Source organism: Elephas maximus, chromosome 9 (assembly GCF_024166365.1).
Source record: "Elephas maximus indicus isolate mEleMax1 chromosome 9, mEleMax1 primary haplotype, whole genome shotgun sequence".
In the NCBI taxonomy this organism is placed as follows: Eukaryota; Metazoa; Chordata; class Mammalia; order Proboscidea; family Elephantidae; genus Elephas; species Elephas maximus.
The window spans coordinates 105,714,686-105,731,966 of NC_064827.1; the positions used below are offsets into that span (position 1 = coordinate 105,714,686).

Genomic DNA, 17,281 nt, shown 5'->3' on the forward strand with positions numbered 1-17,281 from the left:
CGAAGACAACTCATCAGACACGAAAGGGGCTGGACAGTGGGTAGGAAAGAGATGCTGATGAAGAGTGAGCTAATTATATCAGGTGGACACTTGAGACTGTGTTGGCATCTCCTGTCCGGAGGGGGGATGGGAGGATAGAGAGAGTTGGAAGCTGGCAAAATTGTCACGAAAGGAGAGACTGGAAGGGCTGACCAATTAGGGGGAGAGCAAGTGAGAGTATGGAGTAAGGTGTATATAAACTTATATGTGACAGTCTGACTTGATTTGTAAACGTTCACTTGAAGCTCAATAAAAGTTAATTAAAAAAAAAAATTAAAAAAAAAAAAAACCAGTTGGCGTGAATTTCAACTCATGCCAACCCCCGTGTAGGTCAGAGTAGAATTGTGCTCCATAGGATTTTCGATGACTGATTTTTTTGGAAGAAGATTGCCAGGCCTTTTTTCCGAGGCATCTCGAATCTCCAACCTTTCAGCTAGCAGCCAAACATATTAACCACTTGCACCACCTAGGGACTCGGGTTTCTGTTTAGGGTGATGAAGAACATTTGGGAATGGATAGTGGTGATTGCTGCACAGCATGGCGAATGTAACTAACGTCACTGAGTTGTACACTTAAAAATGGTTAAAATGGCAAGTTTTTTGTTATATATGTCTTGCCACAATAAAATTTTAAAATACATATATGTAAGAGGCCTGAGTGGCTTTCCACTGGGGCGTTCCCAGCGTGGGGGAGGAATCACCAAAGCAGGAGGGACACGCAGGTCCCATCGTACCACGAGGACTGTGTGAGGTGGAAGAAGGAGAGTAACACAGAGAAAGCACACCTGAGCAAGTGGCTGCATATCTTCACCTCTAGAACAGGAAGGAGTCCCTGAGTGTTGCAAACAGTTAATATGCTTGGCTGTTAACTGAAATGTTGGAGGCTTAAGTCCACCCAGAGACACCTTGGAAGAAAGGCCTGGCAATCTACTTCCAAAAAATCAGCCATCGAAAACCCTGAGGTGCACAGTTCTACTCTGACACTCATGGGGTCACCATGAGTTGGGCTTGACTCCATGGTAACTAGTTTTTCTAGAAAAGGAAACCTCAGCCTAAGGAGGCCTAGAGGCCAGGGATGAGAAATCAGATGAGGATACCAGTGCCCCTGATTTAGTAGTTGCATGTGGAGAGACGAGACAGGAGAAAGGCAGCATGTAGACTCCTAGCTGCAGAAATCACAGGAGTGTTTGAGCTGAGGAGAAGAGGGCTGAAGAGCAGAATCAGCAGCTGACAGGAAATGTCACATGACTGACACTGTAAAAAAGTCAAAACATACCCTTGTCTGTGGTTTTGAATAAGCTTTCTTGTTCACAAGTTTCCCTTTCATGAAGCCATTTGGTACTATTTCTACATTCAGATAAGTTATCTTAAGACAATAATTAGGTTTAGGAAAAAAACACAGCCAGAAGAATCCCTACAGACTGGGTCTTCAGGAGCAAAACAATTGAAGTGAGATGGGAAGAAAGTAGAAATCTTGGTTTTCTCAAAAGCTTTGAAGAAAAACTCAATTTTTCCCAATTGGACAAACGTTCATGAAGGAAGAATACTTGTCTTCATTAAGAAAATGTTCAGTCACTCTATTAGGTTGGAAGTTTGTGTTCTGTTGCTCTCAACTAGTCTATTACCTTGGAAAATAAACTTGTAACCAATTCTACATGTATTCTCTTGGCTCCCAAATACACTTAATCTAATGCACTCCCAGTCTATCCCATTATCCCCAGAAGGGCAGGGTACAGTCATTCGGACATGCTGAATGAATTGAGTTTGTGTGATCGTCCACAGTTTTGTCATCTGATGTGATTATCCTATGTGTTGTAAATCCTACCTCTATGATGTTAAAGAGACAGGATTAGAGGCAGTTATATTAATGAGGCAGGACTCAATCTACAAGAGCAGATTGTGTCTTAAGTCAATCTCCTTTGAGATATAAAAGAGAGAAGCTAGCAGAGAGACATGGGGACCTCATAGCACCAAGAAACAAGAGCCAGGATAACAGCTAGCCTCCTAAACTGTGAAAGAATAAACTTCTCTTTGTTAAAGTCAGCCACTTGCGGTATTTTTGTTATAGCAGCACTACATAACTAAGACACCCACAAAATGTTTATCCATTCAGCAGCTGGTGAGCATTTGTGTTATTTCAGCAATAAACAGTGATCTACTACTAATTTTAATTTACTCCCTGTTGCTCACTATAAACTCTCCAGAGTGACTTTTCCTCTCGATTTCAACGTGCTATGTGTACATTTGTATTATTTTTCTGTAAATAGGAGTGAAAGGGCTGTTTTTGTTTTCTTCTGTGTTAGGTCTAATACCCAAAGGTTGAAACCTTTCTGATTTGATAACTTGCCATTACTGCCTTGCACCCCTCCGATTGTCTTGAGACCCCAGCAGTGTAGACAGCTATGGTGTTTCGGTTTATGTTTATTTGACCTACTTGGCACAGGCAGCAGGTATTTCCAAACAAGCTTTTCCCCCATACCTGTGGTTAGCAGCCTGAACTCAAGCTGAAACTTCTTATCTTTCATAAGAACAGTGATAAAGATAGACTACCTGTGTATAAACAGAGCAAGAAATGGGTGGAGGCTACATAAGGGGGAAAAAAATCTCTGCCAAGGGACATAAAAAGAAAATTAAAGCAAATAGAAAGATACTGTATGCACATGGATAGGAAGAATTGTTATCTTAAAGATACTACTTCTTCCTAAATTAATTCATGAATCAGCGTAGTAAAAATATCAGCAGGCTTTTTGGGGAAGAAACTTGAAAAAATGATTGTCTTAGTCATCTAGTGCTGCCGTAACACACAAATACCACAAGTGGATGGCTTTAACAAAGAGAAATTTATTTCCTCACAGTAAAGTAGGCTAAAAGTCCAAATTCAAGGTGTCAGCTCCAGGGGAAGGTTTTCTCTCTCTGTCAGCTCTGGAGGAAGGTCTTTGTCCTCACACTTCCCCTGGTTGAGGAGCTTCTCAGGTGCAGGGATCCCAGGTCCAAAGGATGTGCTTTGCTCCTGGTGCTGCTTTCTTGGTGGAATGAGGTGCCCAACTCTCTGCTTGCTTCTCTGTCCTTTTATCTCTTAAGAGATAAAAGGTGGTGTAGGCCATACCCCAGGGAAACTCCCTTTACATTGGGTCAGGGAGGTGACCTGAGTAAGGGTGGTGTTACAATCCCGCCCTAATCCTTTTAACACAAAATTACAATCACAAAATGGAGGACAACCACACAATACTGGGAATCAAGACCTAGCCAAATTGACACATATTTTGGGGGGGAAAAGATTCAATCCATGACAATGATATTCAAGTTTATCTGGCAAGGCAAGCTTGAGAATGTGACCAGAACATTTGTGAAAATAAAGAGTAATAATGGAGAGTAACTCTACAAACTCTAAGAACATACTGTGAACTAACGATATTTACAACTTTTTCATACTGGAGAAGACATGAAAAGACTGAACAGCAGGACAGAATAGAGTCCAGACACAGAACTACAGACATGGGAGAATTTAGTGTAGGATAAAGTTGGCCTTAATCAGCATAGGAGCTGGGTTATTGAGTAAACCAGTAAGCCAGGGTGACTGCTGAACATTTAGAAAAGAGTTAAGTAGGATCCAACCTCATTCTGCCCATCAAAATTACTTCAAAGATGGATCAAAGATTTAAAAGTAGAAAAGTCATAAATATTTTAGAATAGAGGTGCCCATTAAAACTCTCTGTGATGAAGGAAATTCTTTTTATCAGTGCGGTCCAATATGGTAGCCATTAGCCACACATGACTACTGAGCTTTTGAAATGTGACTACACAGATGAGAAGTTGAATTTTAATGTTATTTAGTTTTAATTAATTTCAATTTAAATAGCCACCTGTGGATACTAAAACCAAACCCGCTGTCACTGAGCTGATTCTGACTTATAGTGACACTATAGGACACAGTAGAACTGCCCCACATGGTTTCCAAGGAGTGCCTGGTGGACTCAAACTGCCGACCTTTTGGTTAGCACCTACAGCTCTTAACCACTATGCTACCAGGGTTTCCACACGTGGATAGTGGCTATCATATTGGACAGCACAGTAGAAGAAAACATGGGTAAATTAATTTATAATTTGGTAGACAAAACTCATCAAATATAAATAAAAATAAACCCGATAACGTTACATTTTAAACATATGCATGGCAAAAAGAAGTTGAAAGTCTACACATATTTCTAACATGAATAACAGACTAAAGGCTAACTTCCTTCATTTACTAAGAGTTTATACAAAGCAACAATAAAAAAGACAACACTACCATAAATATTGGCAAGGGATAAAAACAGGCAATTTACAGAAAAAAAAAAATACAGATGCCCAATAAATAGAAGAGAAGCTGAAAATAATTACACGTATGCAAATCAAGCCACGAGGTACACCCATTTACCTACCAGATCCACAAAAACGAAAAAGATCAACCACATCTAGCACTGGTGCAGGGAAATGGAAGCTCCCATGTTGTGCCAACGAGTGGTGAGAATTTTCTGGCAGAATATTTGGTAGTATCAAAATTTTAACCACTCATACCCTTTGATCCAGCACTAAGACATTTACTCTACAGATATGTTTACAAAAGTTCATCAATGCAGTACTGTTTTTAATGGTGGAAAACTGGAAACAGCCCAAGCATCTCTTCATAAGGAATTAGATTATCAGTGGTATAAATGGTTAAAACACTCAGCTACTAACCAAAAGGTTGGAATTTTGACACTAAATACACAATAGGTAAGTGGTAACTTTGGTAAAGGGTAAGACAGTACAAAATACTGGGGAAGCCAGCACAACTTGTCCAAAGCAAGGTCATGGAAGCTCCACAGACACATCCAAACTCCCTGAGGGACCAAATTGCTGGGCTGAGGGCCGTGGGGACCATGGTCTTGGGAACATCTAGCTCAATTGGCATAACACTGTTTATAAAGAAAATGTTCTACATTCTACTTTGGTGAGTACCATCTGTGGTCTGAAAAACCTGGGAGCAGCCATCTAAGATACTCTACTGGTCTCACCCCTTTGGGAGCAAGGGAGAATGAAGAAAACTAAAGATACAAGGGAAAGATTAGTCCAAAGGATGAATGGACCACAACTTCCATGGCCTCCACCAGACTGATTCCAGTACAACTAGATGGTGCCCAGCTACCACCACTGATTGCTCTGACAGGGATCAAAATAGAGGGTCCTAGACAGAACTGGAGAAAAATGTAGAGTAAAACTCTAACTGACAAGAAAAGACCAGACTTGCTGGCCTGACAGAGACTGGAGAAACCCTGAGAGTATGGCCCCCAGACACCCTTTTAGCTCAGTAATAAAGTCATTCCCGAGGGTCACCCGTCAGCCAAAGATTAGACGGGCACATAAAACAAAACAAGACTAAAGGGGCACACCAGCCCAGGGGCAAGAACTACAAGGCAGGAGGGGACAGGAAAGCTGGTAAAAGGGAACCCAAGGTCAAGAAGGGAGAGTGTTGACGTGTCGTGGGATTGTTAACCAATGTCATAAAATGATATGTGTACTAACCATTTAACGAGAAACTAGTTTGTCCTGTAAATCTTCACCTAAAGTACAACTAAAAAAAAAAAAGTTGGAGGTCTGAGTCTGCCCAGAGGTACCTCAGAAGAAAGGCCTGGTGCTCTATTTTTGAAAAATTAGTCATTGAAAGCCCTGTGGAGCAGAGTTCCACCCTGTCACACATGCACTGGGTTGCCATGAGTCAGAGTGACTCAACACCAGCTGGGTTTTTTGTTGTTGTTTTTCGAGGTGAGTTTATCCAGTCAATAAAAGGCTACATAGCCCTTTCGAATAATGCAGTAAATCTGTACGGGTTTATGCACAGCAATGTCTAAAATCAGGGACAAAAAATCAGGATGAGACCTTGTGTTTTAAAAAAGGTGGACAGATATGGAGGCGAATGTGCATGTGCCTGCACGCTCATCCTGGATCAAGGAAGAAAAGGAGCCCCTAACAGTGGTTATCGCTGGAAAGAGCAACTTGGCTGGGAGTCAGGTGGGAGGGGAAAGAAAAGCTTTCACTTTTAATCTGGTATATTTCTGTGCCAAAAAAAACAGTACCATACTCAATGTTTTTACCTAACGTGATGACGTACTTGGGAAAAAAATAGGAGCGAAGGCGTTTAGTGTGTTGAATGGCTTCTCCTTGAGTAGGTATGAGCACTGAACAGAACCTGAGGTCCAACAGTTTACTGAGCTTACCTCGATGGGTCAGGATTAAGCACTTTGCTAGGTGCTGTTTGGTCGTGGTTGGAGCAAGAGACACAAAGGTGGAGAACACACATGGTTTCTCTTTAGGGTCTTAGTCAAATTTTTTTGATTGCACACGGAAAAGCTTTTAACAATGCAACTCCTTCTCCATTTTTGCTGATGCACCAAACAATATAATAGATGCCTTTTGAAAAAGACCCACCCCAAAGGGCTTCTGGACAAGAGAATCGGGACACCAAGATGCTGGAGGTGTAAGTGTGTGTGTGTGTTGGGGGGGCCGGGGTGATGGTCTAGCAGAGAAAGAGGCACTGTTGCCCATGTCGAGGCATCTGCGGTTAGATGTTCCCAGCCAGGGAACCTTCCAGGAACACATGAGGCCCTCAGCTTTGGGAATGTGTCATAGCCAGGGCACCAAGCAGGATGACATCAGTGCCAGTCACAAAGATCTTTTTTGTCTCTCCCTCTCTTCCCAGCTCCAATCAGGAGGGCTCTGTGGCTGCCTCCAAGGAGAGGGACAAAGAGGATGATTACTAGCTGAGAAGTAGGGAAGTCCATCTTTGTAACCAAACCCATTGCTGTTGAGCCGACCTCAACTCATGGCAACCCTACGTGTGGCAGAGTAGAACTTTGCTCCATAGGCTTTTCAATGGCTGATTTTTTGGAAGTAGATCACCAGGTCTTTCTTACAAGGCACATCTGGGTAGACTCCAACCTCTAACCTTTTCAGTTAATTTGTTAACCGGTTACCCACATAGGGTCTCCCTGCCTTTGTAGTCTGAAGCAATTCTGAACTATGAGAGGTGAGAAGCTTTAACTGTAAATAAACTTTGGAGATTTGATGATTAAACTGAACTAGAAACTTTGGTTTTCTAAAATAGAGTTTTATTGTGAGTTAAGTTTAGATTTACAGGAAAGTTGCAAAGCTAGGACAGAGAGTTCCCGTATACCCTTTATCCAATTCCCCCATTAGTGGCATCTTATATTACATTTGGCACAACTAAGGCACTGATATTGGTTCATTACGATGAACTAGACTCAAGACTTTATTTGGTTTTTACCGATTTTTCCATTAATGTATCCTTTTTCAGTGCCAGGATCCAATCCAAGCTACCATATTGTTTTTAGTTGTCATGTCTCCCCAGTACCCTTTGATCTGTGACAGTTTTTCAGACTGCCCTTGTTTGTCATGACCCCAGCAGTCTTGAGGAGTACTGGTTTCCTGCAGAACGTCCCTCAGTCTCAGTTCATCTGATGTTTTTCTCATGATTAGACTGGAGTTATAGGGGCATTTTAATTTTTAACTCAGACTGTCTGTGGGTCTAATAGAGGCTGGAGGCACTTTTTTTTTTTTCCTTTTACTCAGATCCAGGGGGGCCTGTTTGAGGTTGGAACCAAGGATCAAGAGAAAAGGATTCTGCTGACTGGGGGCAGAGGGAGGAGCAAAGAATGTTTTCTGCTTGACTTTCTGGAATCTTATTCTATGATACTAGTAAATAAGCCAGTTCAAACTAGCTCAAACAAAAAGGAAATTTATTGGAAAGACATTGGGGTATCTCATGAACCCAAGGGCAAGAGTCCAAGAATCCAAGAATCTCTTTGTTGCTTCATCACCACAATCCCCGCCCCCCCCCCATTTTTTTCTCCATCTGTCTGCTTCCTTCTGCCCTCCCTTCCCTGCTGGCGCCTTCACTAGCTCAGTGGGCACAGAGCCAGCTGTGACTAGCCCAGGGCTTCTCAAATTACATCTCCTGAGTTCGAGGAACCAGCAGAGATTGACTACCAAACTGAATATTCCCAGAACAGAGAATCAATCCACTGGGCTCATATTGGGGCAGGAGATCACCCTTAGTCCAATCAAGCTATAGCCAGGAGTTAGAGTCCCACAGCACAAAGGTGGCTTCCAAAGACTTCCCTTGGGAAAGGAGCAGAAGTTCTCATAAAAGAGGGATATGGACTGGATGACAACCCCTTAAAGATATATATATATATGGTACAAATAATTAATAAGCTTGGCTGCTAAGCTAAAGGTTGGAGATTCTAGTTCACCCAGAGGTGCCTCGAAAGAAAGGTCTGGTGATCTGCTTCTGAAAAATCAGCCCTGTAAACCCCACGGAGTGCAGGTCTATTCTGACACACAGGGGTCACCATGAGTAGGAGTCAACTCCACTGGTTTATATACACATATATGTGGGTGTGTGTATGTATTACATATTGTACATAAAAGTTGACATAATAAAAATATCCACAATTAATTGAGCCCTGTCCTTATTTTGTATCAGGTCCTATGCTAAGTGGCTTAAACACATTAGCTCATTTAATCCTCACAAAAATCCTATGAGACATTATTAGCCTCATTTTAATAATGATGAAACCAAGTCACAAAGAAGTTAAGCAATTCGTTCAAGGCCCCAGCACTACTGGATCAATATCCAGGTCTGCCTGGCTATAGAATCTTTGCTTTTAACTATTACTAACAACTTGATATGTGAAAAAGCTAGAGAACATGATAAAAATAGTTGGAATTCAGAGATTAGAAAGATCTGTGTGAGTAGGAGGAAGGAGAGAACTGTTCCAGAAAAGACTGGACCAGAGAAATTCCTTGAAGGGTCAGTTGGATTCAGAGGCACAGAGGGAAGGATGGGGGAAGTGACCAGTATTGGCTTAACACTTGGGCCAGTCTTCAGCATTGGAGGTGATCCCAAAACGCTAAAATCCTAACACCAGTTTGAAAGGCTTTCAAGGGAGATCATGCGTGTCCCCCACCTTTACGCTTCTTACTCCGACCAAGACCAAACAGCACCGAGCAAAATGTTTAACCCCGGACAGTTAGCCCCGATCTGTTGATGTAAATTCAGTGAACTGGCTGCTAAACCCTGGATTGTATTCAGTGCTCATACCTGCTTGAGGAGAACCCAATCAATACAGTAAATGACTTCACTCCTATTGTTGCCCCTAATACTTCATCGTCTTTCTGTACAGTCATGATGTTAGATAAAAAATATTGAGCATTGTGCTAATCATTTTTCATGGATTTTTTTGTTTTTCATTTAACCCTTACAAGAACCCTTTGAGTTAGAAGCTATAATTATCCCCACCTTCTAGCTTTTTTTCTAGCTAAGGAAATGCAAGTGTAAAGAATGAAGAAATTTGCCCAGGTTCACAGAGCTATCAGTCAGGGTTTGAACAGAGGTGGTGACCTCCGAGTGACCTCTTGGCCTCTGCACTCTCATTTTGCTTTTCCAAAGTTATTTCCATAGTTCCTTGTTCTGCAAACAGTTAACTTCCACTCTGGCGATGAAAATGGCCACTGACAAGGGAATGCATCTCTCTCCTGTCAAGCATCTCCTAGGCTGTCAGTTTGAGATCTTCAGTGCCTTTTTCTAGCCTTAGCCAAAATATCTAGGCTGGGCTGTGAGGAACGGCATAAAAGGGAAGTTTAAAAAAAGCACAGAGTCTTATTTGGGAGGAGACAAAGTTAAGATGGGATTGGAAAGGATCTGAAACACAGAGAAGTTGAGGGACTTGTCCACTGGCATGCAACAAGCTTTGTAGTAAAGACTAGAACCCAAACCTCCCGTTACTCTTTCTGCTGGGAGATGGGTTGTGTGCGGCTTAAAAATCTCTCTGGGTACAACTGAACCAGGAGGACCTGCCTCTGTTCCCAGCCTCACAGAGAATCAGCACTGTAGGGAAAGTGAAGAGGACAAGATAAAGGGAAAAACAGGACTTCTTTTTCAAAATGGAATGATCTATTTGTTTTTTAATAACACACGGTCATTGCATACATTTACACAATACAGAGAAAGTGAAGAATCCTATAATCTTAACTTCCAGAAACCATTAACCACTATAAACAGGATGCCATATATCCCTGAAGACTATATGTATTTATACCTTAAAAAAAAAAAAAAAAGTTGCTGTCGAGTTAATTCTGACTCATAGCAACCCTACAGAACAGAGAAGAACTGCCCCATATGGTTTCCAAGGAGCGCCTGGTGGATTCGAACTGCTGACTTCTTGGTTAGCAGCCATAGCTCTTAACTACTATATCACGAGGGTTTCCATTTATACATAACCCAAAAACCCAGTGCCGTCGAGTCGAATATATATATAATATATAATGTAATATCTATTTTTCTGTGTGTGTGTGAGATTATATTTGGTTCTGTAACCTACCGCTTTCCCTTAATATCTGGGGACAGGTAACCTTTTCAATGGCTCCATAGCACAACATTTCACTGTGTGGATGTCTTGTAATTTATTAACCAGTTCCTCACGGATGGAAGCTTTAATAGTTTCTTTTGATTGTAGTGTTATAAACAATGTGGCAGCGACATACCCTTGCACATTTATCTTTTTTGTTTGACTTATTAGTTCCTTAGAATAAATTCCTGGAGGAGAGTAGGCTAAACTGCTGAAGCAAAAGGTACAGATATTTAACGTTTGAAATCATATCATATTGCTGAATTGCCCTCCAGGAAGGATGTAACACGTATGTTTTCTCTAACAGTACATGAGAGTGCTTACTTCCTTATTGCACCAAGCACTGTTCAGCTCGCCAATCTTTGCCAGTCTCCTAGGTGGAAATGATATTGCAATGCTGTTTTAATTTGCATTTCCTTCTTTATTAGCACCTTTTCCTTTTCTCACTGGACATTTACATTTCTTCCATGACTTGCAGGATCAGATCCTTTGCCTGGCTTCCCACCTGGATATTCGGCCTTTGCTTACTAATGTATAAAGAGTTCTCATTCACCCTTTCCTTATTGCTTCTCTTGTTGTTGTTAGTTGGCATTGAGTCGATTCCAATTCACAGCGACCCCATGTGTGCAGGGTAGAATGGCTCCACAGGGTTTTTAAGGCTGTGACCTTTCAAAAGCAGATTGCCAGGCCTGTCTTCTGAGGCACCTTTGGGTAGATTCAAGCCACTAACCTTTCAGCTAGTAGTCAAGCACTTCATCATCTGCACCACCCAGGGAATCCTGCTAATTGATTTATAAGGATATTAACCTGTTGTCTGTCATATTAATGGTAAGTATTTTTTCTCAGTTTGCAATTTGTGCATCAAAATTATTTGTGGTACTTTTTTTTGCACAACGATTCTATTTTTTAGTGTTAAAATAAATATACCCCTTTATATACCTGTTGTTCGGTGGTAGAATTCTCGCCTTCCACACGGGAGACCTGGGCTTTATTTCTGGCCACCACTCATCTGTCAAAGGAGGCTTGTGTGTTGCTATGATGCTGAACAGATTTCAGAGGACCTTCCAGACTAAGACAGAGTAGGAAGAAAGGCCTAGCGATCTCCTTCTGAAAATCAGCCAATGAAAACCCTGTGGATCACAACATTCTGGTCGACAAACAATCACAGGAATGGCGAAAGATCAGCAGCATTTTGTTCCATTGCGGACGAGGTCACCATGAGTCTGGGGCTGACTAGGCAGCCAGCAGGTAACAGTAACAACATGGTTCTTAGAGGGGCATATCTTAGCCTAGAATTGGAACTGCTATGAAACCATCTACAATTCTGCGAACTGGTGTGCAATTTTTACTTTATCAACCTCACAAATCATATCTTGTTACTTTTGCCCTTTAGACTTCTGATAAGTTTAAATGTCATTGGCAAAATCATGCTCTACAAAGGAGAGGTACAGGAAACTACACTTCTGATGATTTAGCTTAAAAACACGCAAATGAAAGAAAGAACTCTCCCTAAAGCTTCAGGCGGAGGCCGCAAAGGCAGGTCCCGGTATCCTGTTGACTAAGCGTGCTACCCGATCCCACAAAACACTGAGGTCTTTTCCTCTAGAGTGAATGAGGAACATGCTTTCCTTTCATTTACAATTTAGGCCAAACTTGACATAGTGACCTTTTGGAAAGAGATCGCCAGGACCTTCTTCCAAGGCATCACTGGGTGGGTTCCAACTGCCAACCTTTCAGTTAGTAGTCAAGGTTTAACTGTTTACGTCACCCAGAGACTCCTTCTAATTTCATGCCTGTTTTAAAACACTCTTTTTTTACTGGGATAAGGGCCGGGAACCCTGGTCTTGGGGACATCTAGTTCAATTGGCATAACAGCATCTGGGGTTTTAAAAGTTTCTAACTGGCCATCTAAGATACATCTACGGGTCCCACCCCGTCTGGAGCAAGGGTGAATGAAGAAAACCAAAGACACAAGGGAAAGAGTAGTCCAGAGGACTAATGGAACACAACTACCACAGCCTCCATCAGACTGAGTCCAGCACAACTAGATGGTGCCCAGCGACCACCACTGACTGCTCTGACAGGGATCACAATAGAGGGTCCTGGACAGAGCTGGAGAAAAATGTAGAACAAAATTCAAACCTACAAAAAAAAAAAACCAGACTTACTGGTCTGACAGAGACTGGAGAAATGCCAAGAGTATGGCCCCCAGATGCCCTTTTAACTCAATACTGAAGTCACTCCTGAGGTTCACCCTTCAACCAAACATTAGACAGGCCCATAAAACAAACAATAACACACGTACCCAAAATGTATATGACACTAAATGAGCACACCATCCCACGGGCCAGGATAAGAAGGCAGGAGGGGACAGGAAAGCTGGATGAATGGAAATGCGGAACCCAAGGTCGAGAAGAGGAGAGTATTGACACTTCATGGAGTTGACAACCAATGTCACAAAACAATACGTATATTGTTTAATGAGAAACTAATTTGCTCTGTAACCTAAAGCACATTTTAAAAAATAAAATTAAAAAAAACCCTCTTTGTACAGATTGTTTGGGCTGAATTAATAGCCACATGAAGTCCGGAATTCAAAGATCACGTTAAGAGCCAGAGAGCTTCCCAAGACTTGGCTTAAACCCAAGGTCCTGGTATTACAGCATGTGAATGAGACTTTCAAATATAAATATTCCCTTTAAAAGCAAATATAACTGAGTGACCAGAAGCTGCAAGAAGAAGTTTATCCAACAAATGCTTTCATGAAGTTCTGGTCTAAACGACTTTCAAAAACATGGTTCCTCGGGGGTCTGAAACCATGGTTTCAGGGGACACCTAGGTCAATTGGCATAACAAAATGTATGAAGAAAACACTCTGCATCCCACTTTGGTGAGAGGCATCTGGGGTCTTAAACACTAGCAAGCAGCCATCTAAGATGCATCAGTTGGTCTCAGCCCACCTGAAACAAAGGAGAATGACGAACACCAAAGACACAAGGAAAATATGAACCCAAAAAACAGAAAGGGGCACATAAACCACAGGCTCCATCAGCCTGAGATGGGAAGAACTAGATGGTGCCCAGCTACTACTGATGACTGCCCTGATAGGGAACACAACGGAGAATCCCTGATGGAGCAGGAGAACAGGGGGATGCAGATCTCAAATTCTTGTAAAAAGACCAGGCTTAACGGTCTCACTGAGACTAGAGGGACCCTGGAGGGCATGGTCCCTGGACCCTTTGTTAGCCCAAGATTGGAACCATTCCCAAAACCCACTCTTCAGACAGGGATTGCACTGGACTATAAGATAGATAATGATACTGGCGAGGAGTAAGCTTCTTGTCTCAAGTGGACACGAGTCTATGTGGGCAACTCCTGTCTGGAGATGAGATGAGGAGGAAGAGGGGGACAGGAACTGGTTGAATGGACATGGGGAATACAGGGTGGAGAGGAGGAATGTGCTGACTCATTAGGGGGAGAGCATCTAGGAGTACATAGCAAGGTGTGTATGACTTTTTGTATGAGGGGCGACTTGATTTGTAAATGTTCACTTAAAGCACAATGAGTAAATAAATAAATTTTAAAAAAGAATGTGGTCCCTGCCTTCTTTTTTTTTTTATTGTGGTAAATATATACATAACAAAACATTTGCCATTTCAACAATCTTCATATGTACAATTTATGGACATTAATTATGTTCATTGTGTTGTTCAACCATCACCCTTACCCATTCCCCAATTTTTCCGTCACCCTTAACAGAAGCTCAATGCCCCCAAGCATTGAGTCTTCCTCTCCCTCGCCCTCCTGCCGGCCCCTGGTAACCACTCATAAACTTTGTCTCTATACACTTCCTTGTTCTATATATTTCACGTAAGTGGATCATACAAGGAAGCCCTGGTGGTGCAGAGGTTAAGAGCTATGGCTGCTAACCAAGAGGTCAGCGGTTCGAATCCATCAGGCACTCCTTGGAAACTCTATGGGGCAGTTCTACTTTGTCCTACAGGGTCCCTGTGAGTTGAAATCAGTTTGACGGCAATGAATTTTTTTTACGGGATCATACTGTACGTGCCCTTTTGTGACTGACTTATTCACTCAGCATGGTCCTTGCCTTCTTCATAAACAATTTTTCCTAGAACAACTTAATTGGGGAATATTACCTTTAGTAGGTAAATTTTAGCTACAAAAGATATTATTTCCTTATGAAGAAAGGCAGAGTCCACCGCGCTCGTACTAACCAGAGCCATAAGCAGTGACATCATCTCTTTCTAGCCACGTCCCCAGAGCCACTTCCCAAACAGTCCCACAGAGGCAGCATTTTCTCTGCTACTGCCAAAGGCTTTCTTCACTCACCTCAGGAAATTTCTTTTTCTGCACATATTCAGTGGTGGCAGAGTCAAAATATTTGGCATATCCCTCATTGAGGCTGTAAATCTTTCCTTTCTTCTTTATCTTGACATCTTTTTCCACCAGGATAAATTCACCAAGAGCCTAGAAAGATGAAGAGAGACGCCAGGAAACAAGTCAACAGCACACCCCGCTGTAGTCAGAAAATGTCAGAAGATGTGGGTCTGCTGGAAGAACCTAAGGGTTTGCCACTGTCATTCTGGAACCTTCCTAATGATAGTTTTATGGGTTGTGTAAAGAATGGTGATACTATTGAGCCTACAGGTGAATCTCAAGCAGAGGTAAAATAATTAAAAGGAAAGAGGCCCAAGGCTTTCTTACTCTTCCTTTCTAACTTCCACTGGTGATTCACACTTCGTTGCTCTGCCAGCTAGGTTACTCATGTATAAGGAATCTAGTTGAATTTATCCCCCAAGTTCTCGTTCCCATTTAATTCCTGGTGTTTCTAGGAAGATTTAGGCCATTAACAATGAGAAGGAGGAGGATGCTCTTGGCCATTAATTTGTGGTCCATTTATTTTGTTTATCTTAATGATTTGATCCTAGAAACCATTAAACATTCCTGGTATTTCAGCAACTCTTCTCTGAGGAAAAGAGAAAATCCCTTTAATCAGCAACTGTGTTTACTTGGCACAAAGAAATAGCAAAATTTGAAGGAATCCTAAGTTATTAATAAAACCATGCCCAGTCCCCCTGCAGATAGGTTCATAGCCACCACAGTCAATACACAGAACACCCCTCAGGGACTGCTGTATCTGAGAGTTGTGGTATCAGTCCCTAAGGATGCGATAGGCTAGTTTCAGATATCACCTTGATGATGTTAGCTGCTGTTGAGTAAGCTCCTACTCATGGTGACCTTATTTACAACAGAACAAAACTTTGCCTGGTCCTGTGCCATCCTCACAATTGTTGAATGCGTGAACCCATTGTTGTAGCCACCGTGTATTTTGAGTGCCTTCCTACCTAGGGTGCTCATCTGCCAGAACTATATTAGACAATATTCTATTGTGATTAATGGGGTTTTCATTAGCTAATTTTTGGAAGTAGATCACCAGACCTTTCTTCCTAGTCTGTCTTAGTCTAGAAGCTCCACTGAAACCTGTCTACCATGGATGACCTTACTGTATTTGAAACACCAGTGGCATAGCTTCCAGCATTGTAGCAACACATGAGTCACCACAGTATGACAAGCTGACAGATGGGTAGTGGAGATCTCCCTTTAAAATGCTGAATGTCTCTCTAAGTCACTAGGAGGAAAATCAGAGCCTGGAAATCTAATCTGTTTTGATAAATGTCAAAGCTTTTGAGAAAGTGAAAAATCTCCCCAGAAAGTAATTCACAGTTGGCAGCTAGATGAGGAGGTTCCCAAATGAACATAAATGACACTCCCAGAATACAAACAGAGACAAGGCCAACGGATCATGTCTGAAACAAGATGATGACAAGGACACCCAACAACCACAAAAATACCCAAACACTCCTCTCTTCCACCTAAGATGAGTGACATCTTCTTTACTAATGAATTTCTACCTGCATTTTAATCTTCTAGATAAAAATTACTAAGGTACCTCATCATTAATTGCACCCACTTCTAGAAAACATTCAACCCCTAACTGACTCTCTCTTCCTTAAGTCCTTCTACAAATCATCAAGCAAAAGCCCATATGTGATAATAAGCCCATCTCAACTCCTTCTTCCCAAGACACCCTACAGTTCCTCTAAAGTGTACTTTCACTTGCTCAGTAAACCCAACTTTTTTGTTTTATTATTATAAGCATGTTGATGGTCTTTGGTTGGTGGCCTTTAATTATTGCCACAGGCATTTGTGGCTTTGGAGCAGTCCAGCATTGCTTTCTACTTCCTAAAAACATATTAACTTCTTTTGAAGAATTCACTCTTCCCATTGGATGAGAGTCTAACCAAATCAAAACCAAACCCACTGTCCTCAAGTCAATTCCAACTCATAGTGACCCCGTAGGTCACAGTAAAACTGCCCCAAAGGTTTCCAAGGAGCAGCTGATAGATTCGAACTGCCGACCTTTTATTTAGCAGCCAAGCTCTTCACCATTGCACCACCAGGGCTCCAGATCTGGACTGCCTTTTACCAAAGGTCAGGCACTTAGCTTGGCAAATTAGATGCTCCTCCCTAGCATTTGAAACCTGAGTGAGAGACCCAGGAACCAGTGCTGGTGTCCAGAATAGACTGAGCCTGCTGTGATGCCATTCTTGTGATTCATGCCTCTGTCCTGTAGACCTTTCCATGTCTAGTCTGGATCCTCAGCTTTCCCATCACTGCAGGTTAATAACACACTTTACTTAACTGAGCCAGGGTTGTTTTCTCCCTTGCTTACCAGGGAAGAGTAATGACAGACATACAACTGTCATCTAACCA

At 42.0% G+C, this 17,281-nt stretch overlaps 1 protein-coding gene across 1 annotated transcript in view; it reads right to left on the bottom strand.

The window, feature by feature from the left end:
* FBP2 (fructose-bisphosphatase 2) overlaps window positions 1–17,281 on the bottom strand; it is a 61,838-nt gene that overhangs the window by 24,010 nt on the left and 20,547 nt on the right. Inside the window, exon 5 of the mRNA XM_049895730.1 lies at window positions 14,837–14,974. Coding sequence (XP_049751687.1) covers window positions 14,837–14,974 — 138 coding nt within the window. The remainder of the gene's footprint in view (window positions 1–14,836; window positions 14,975–17,281) is intronic.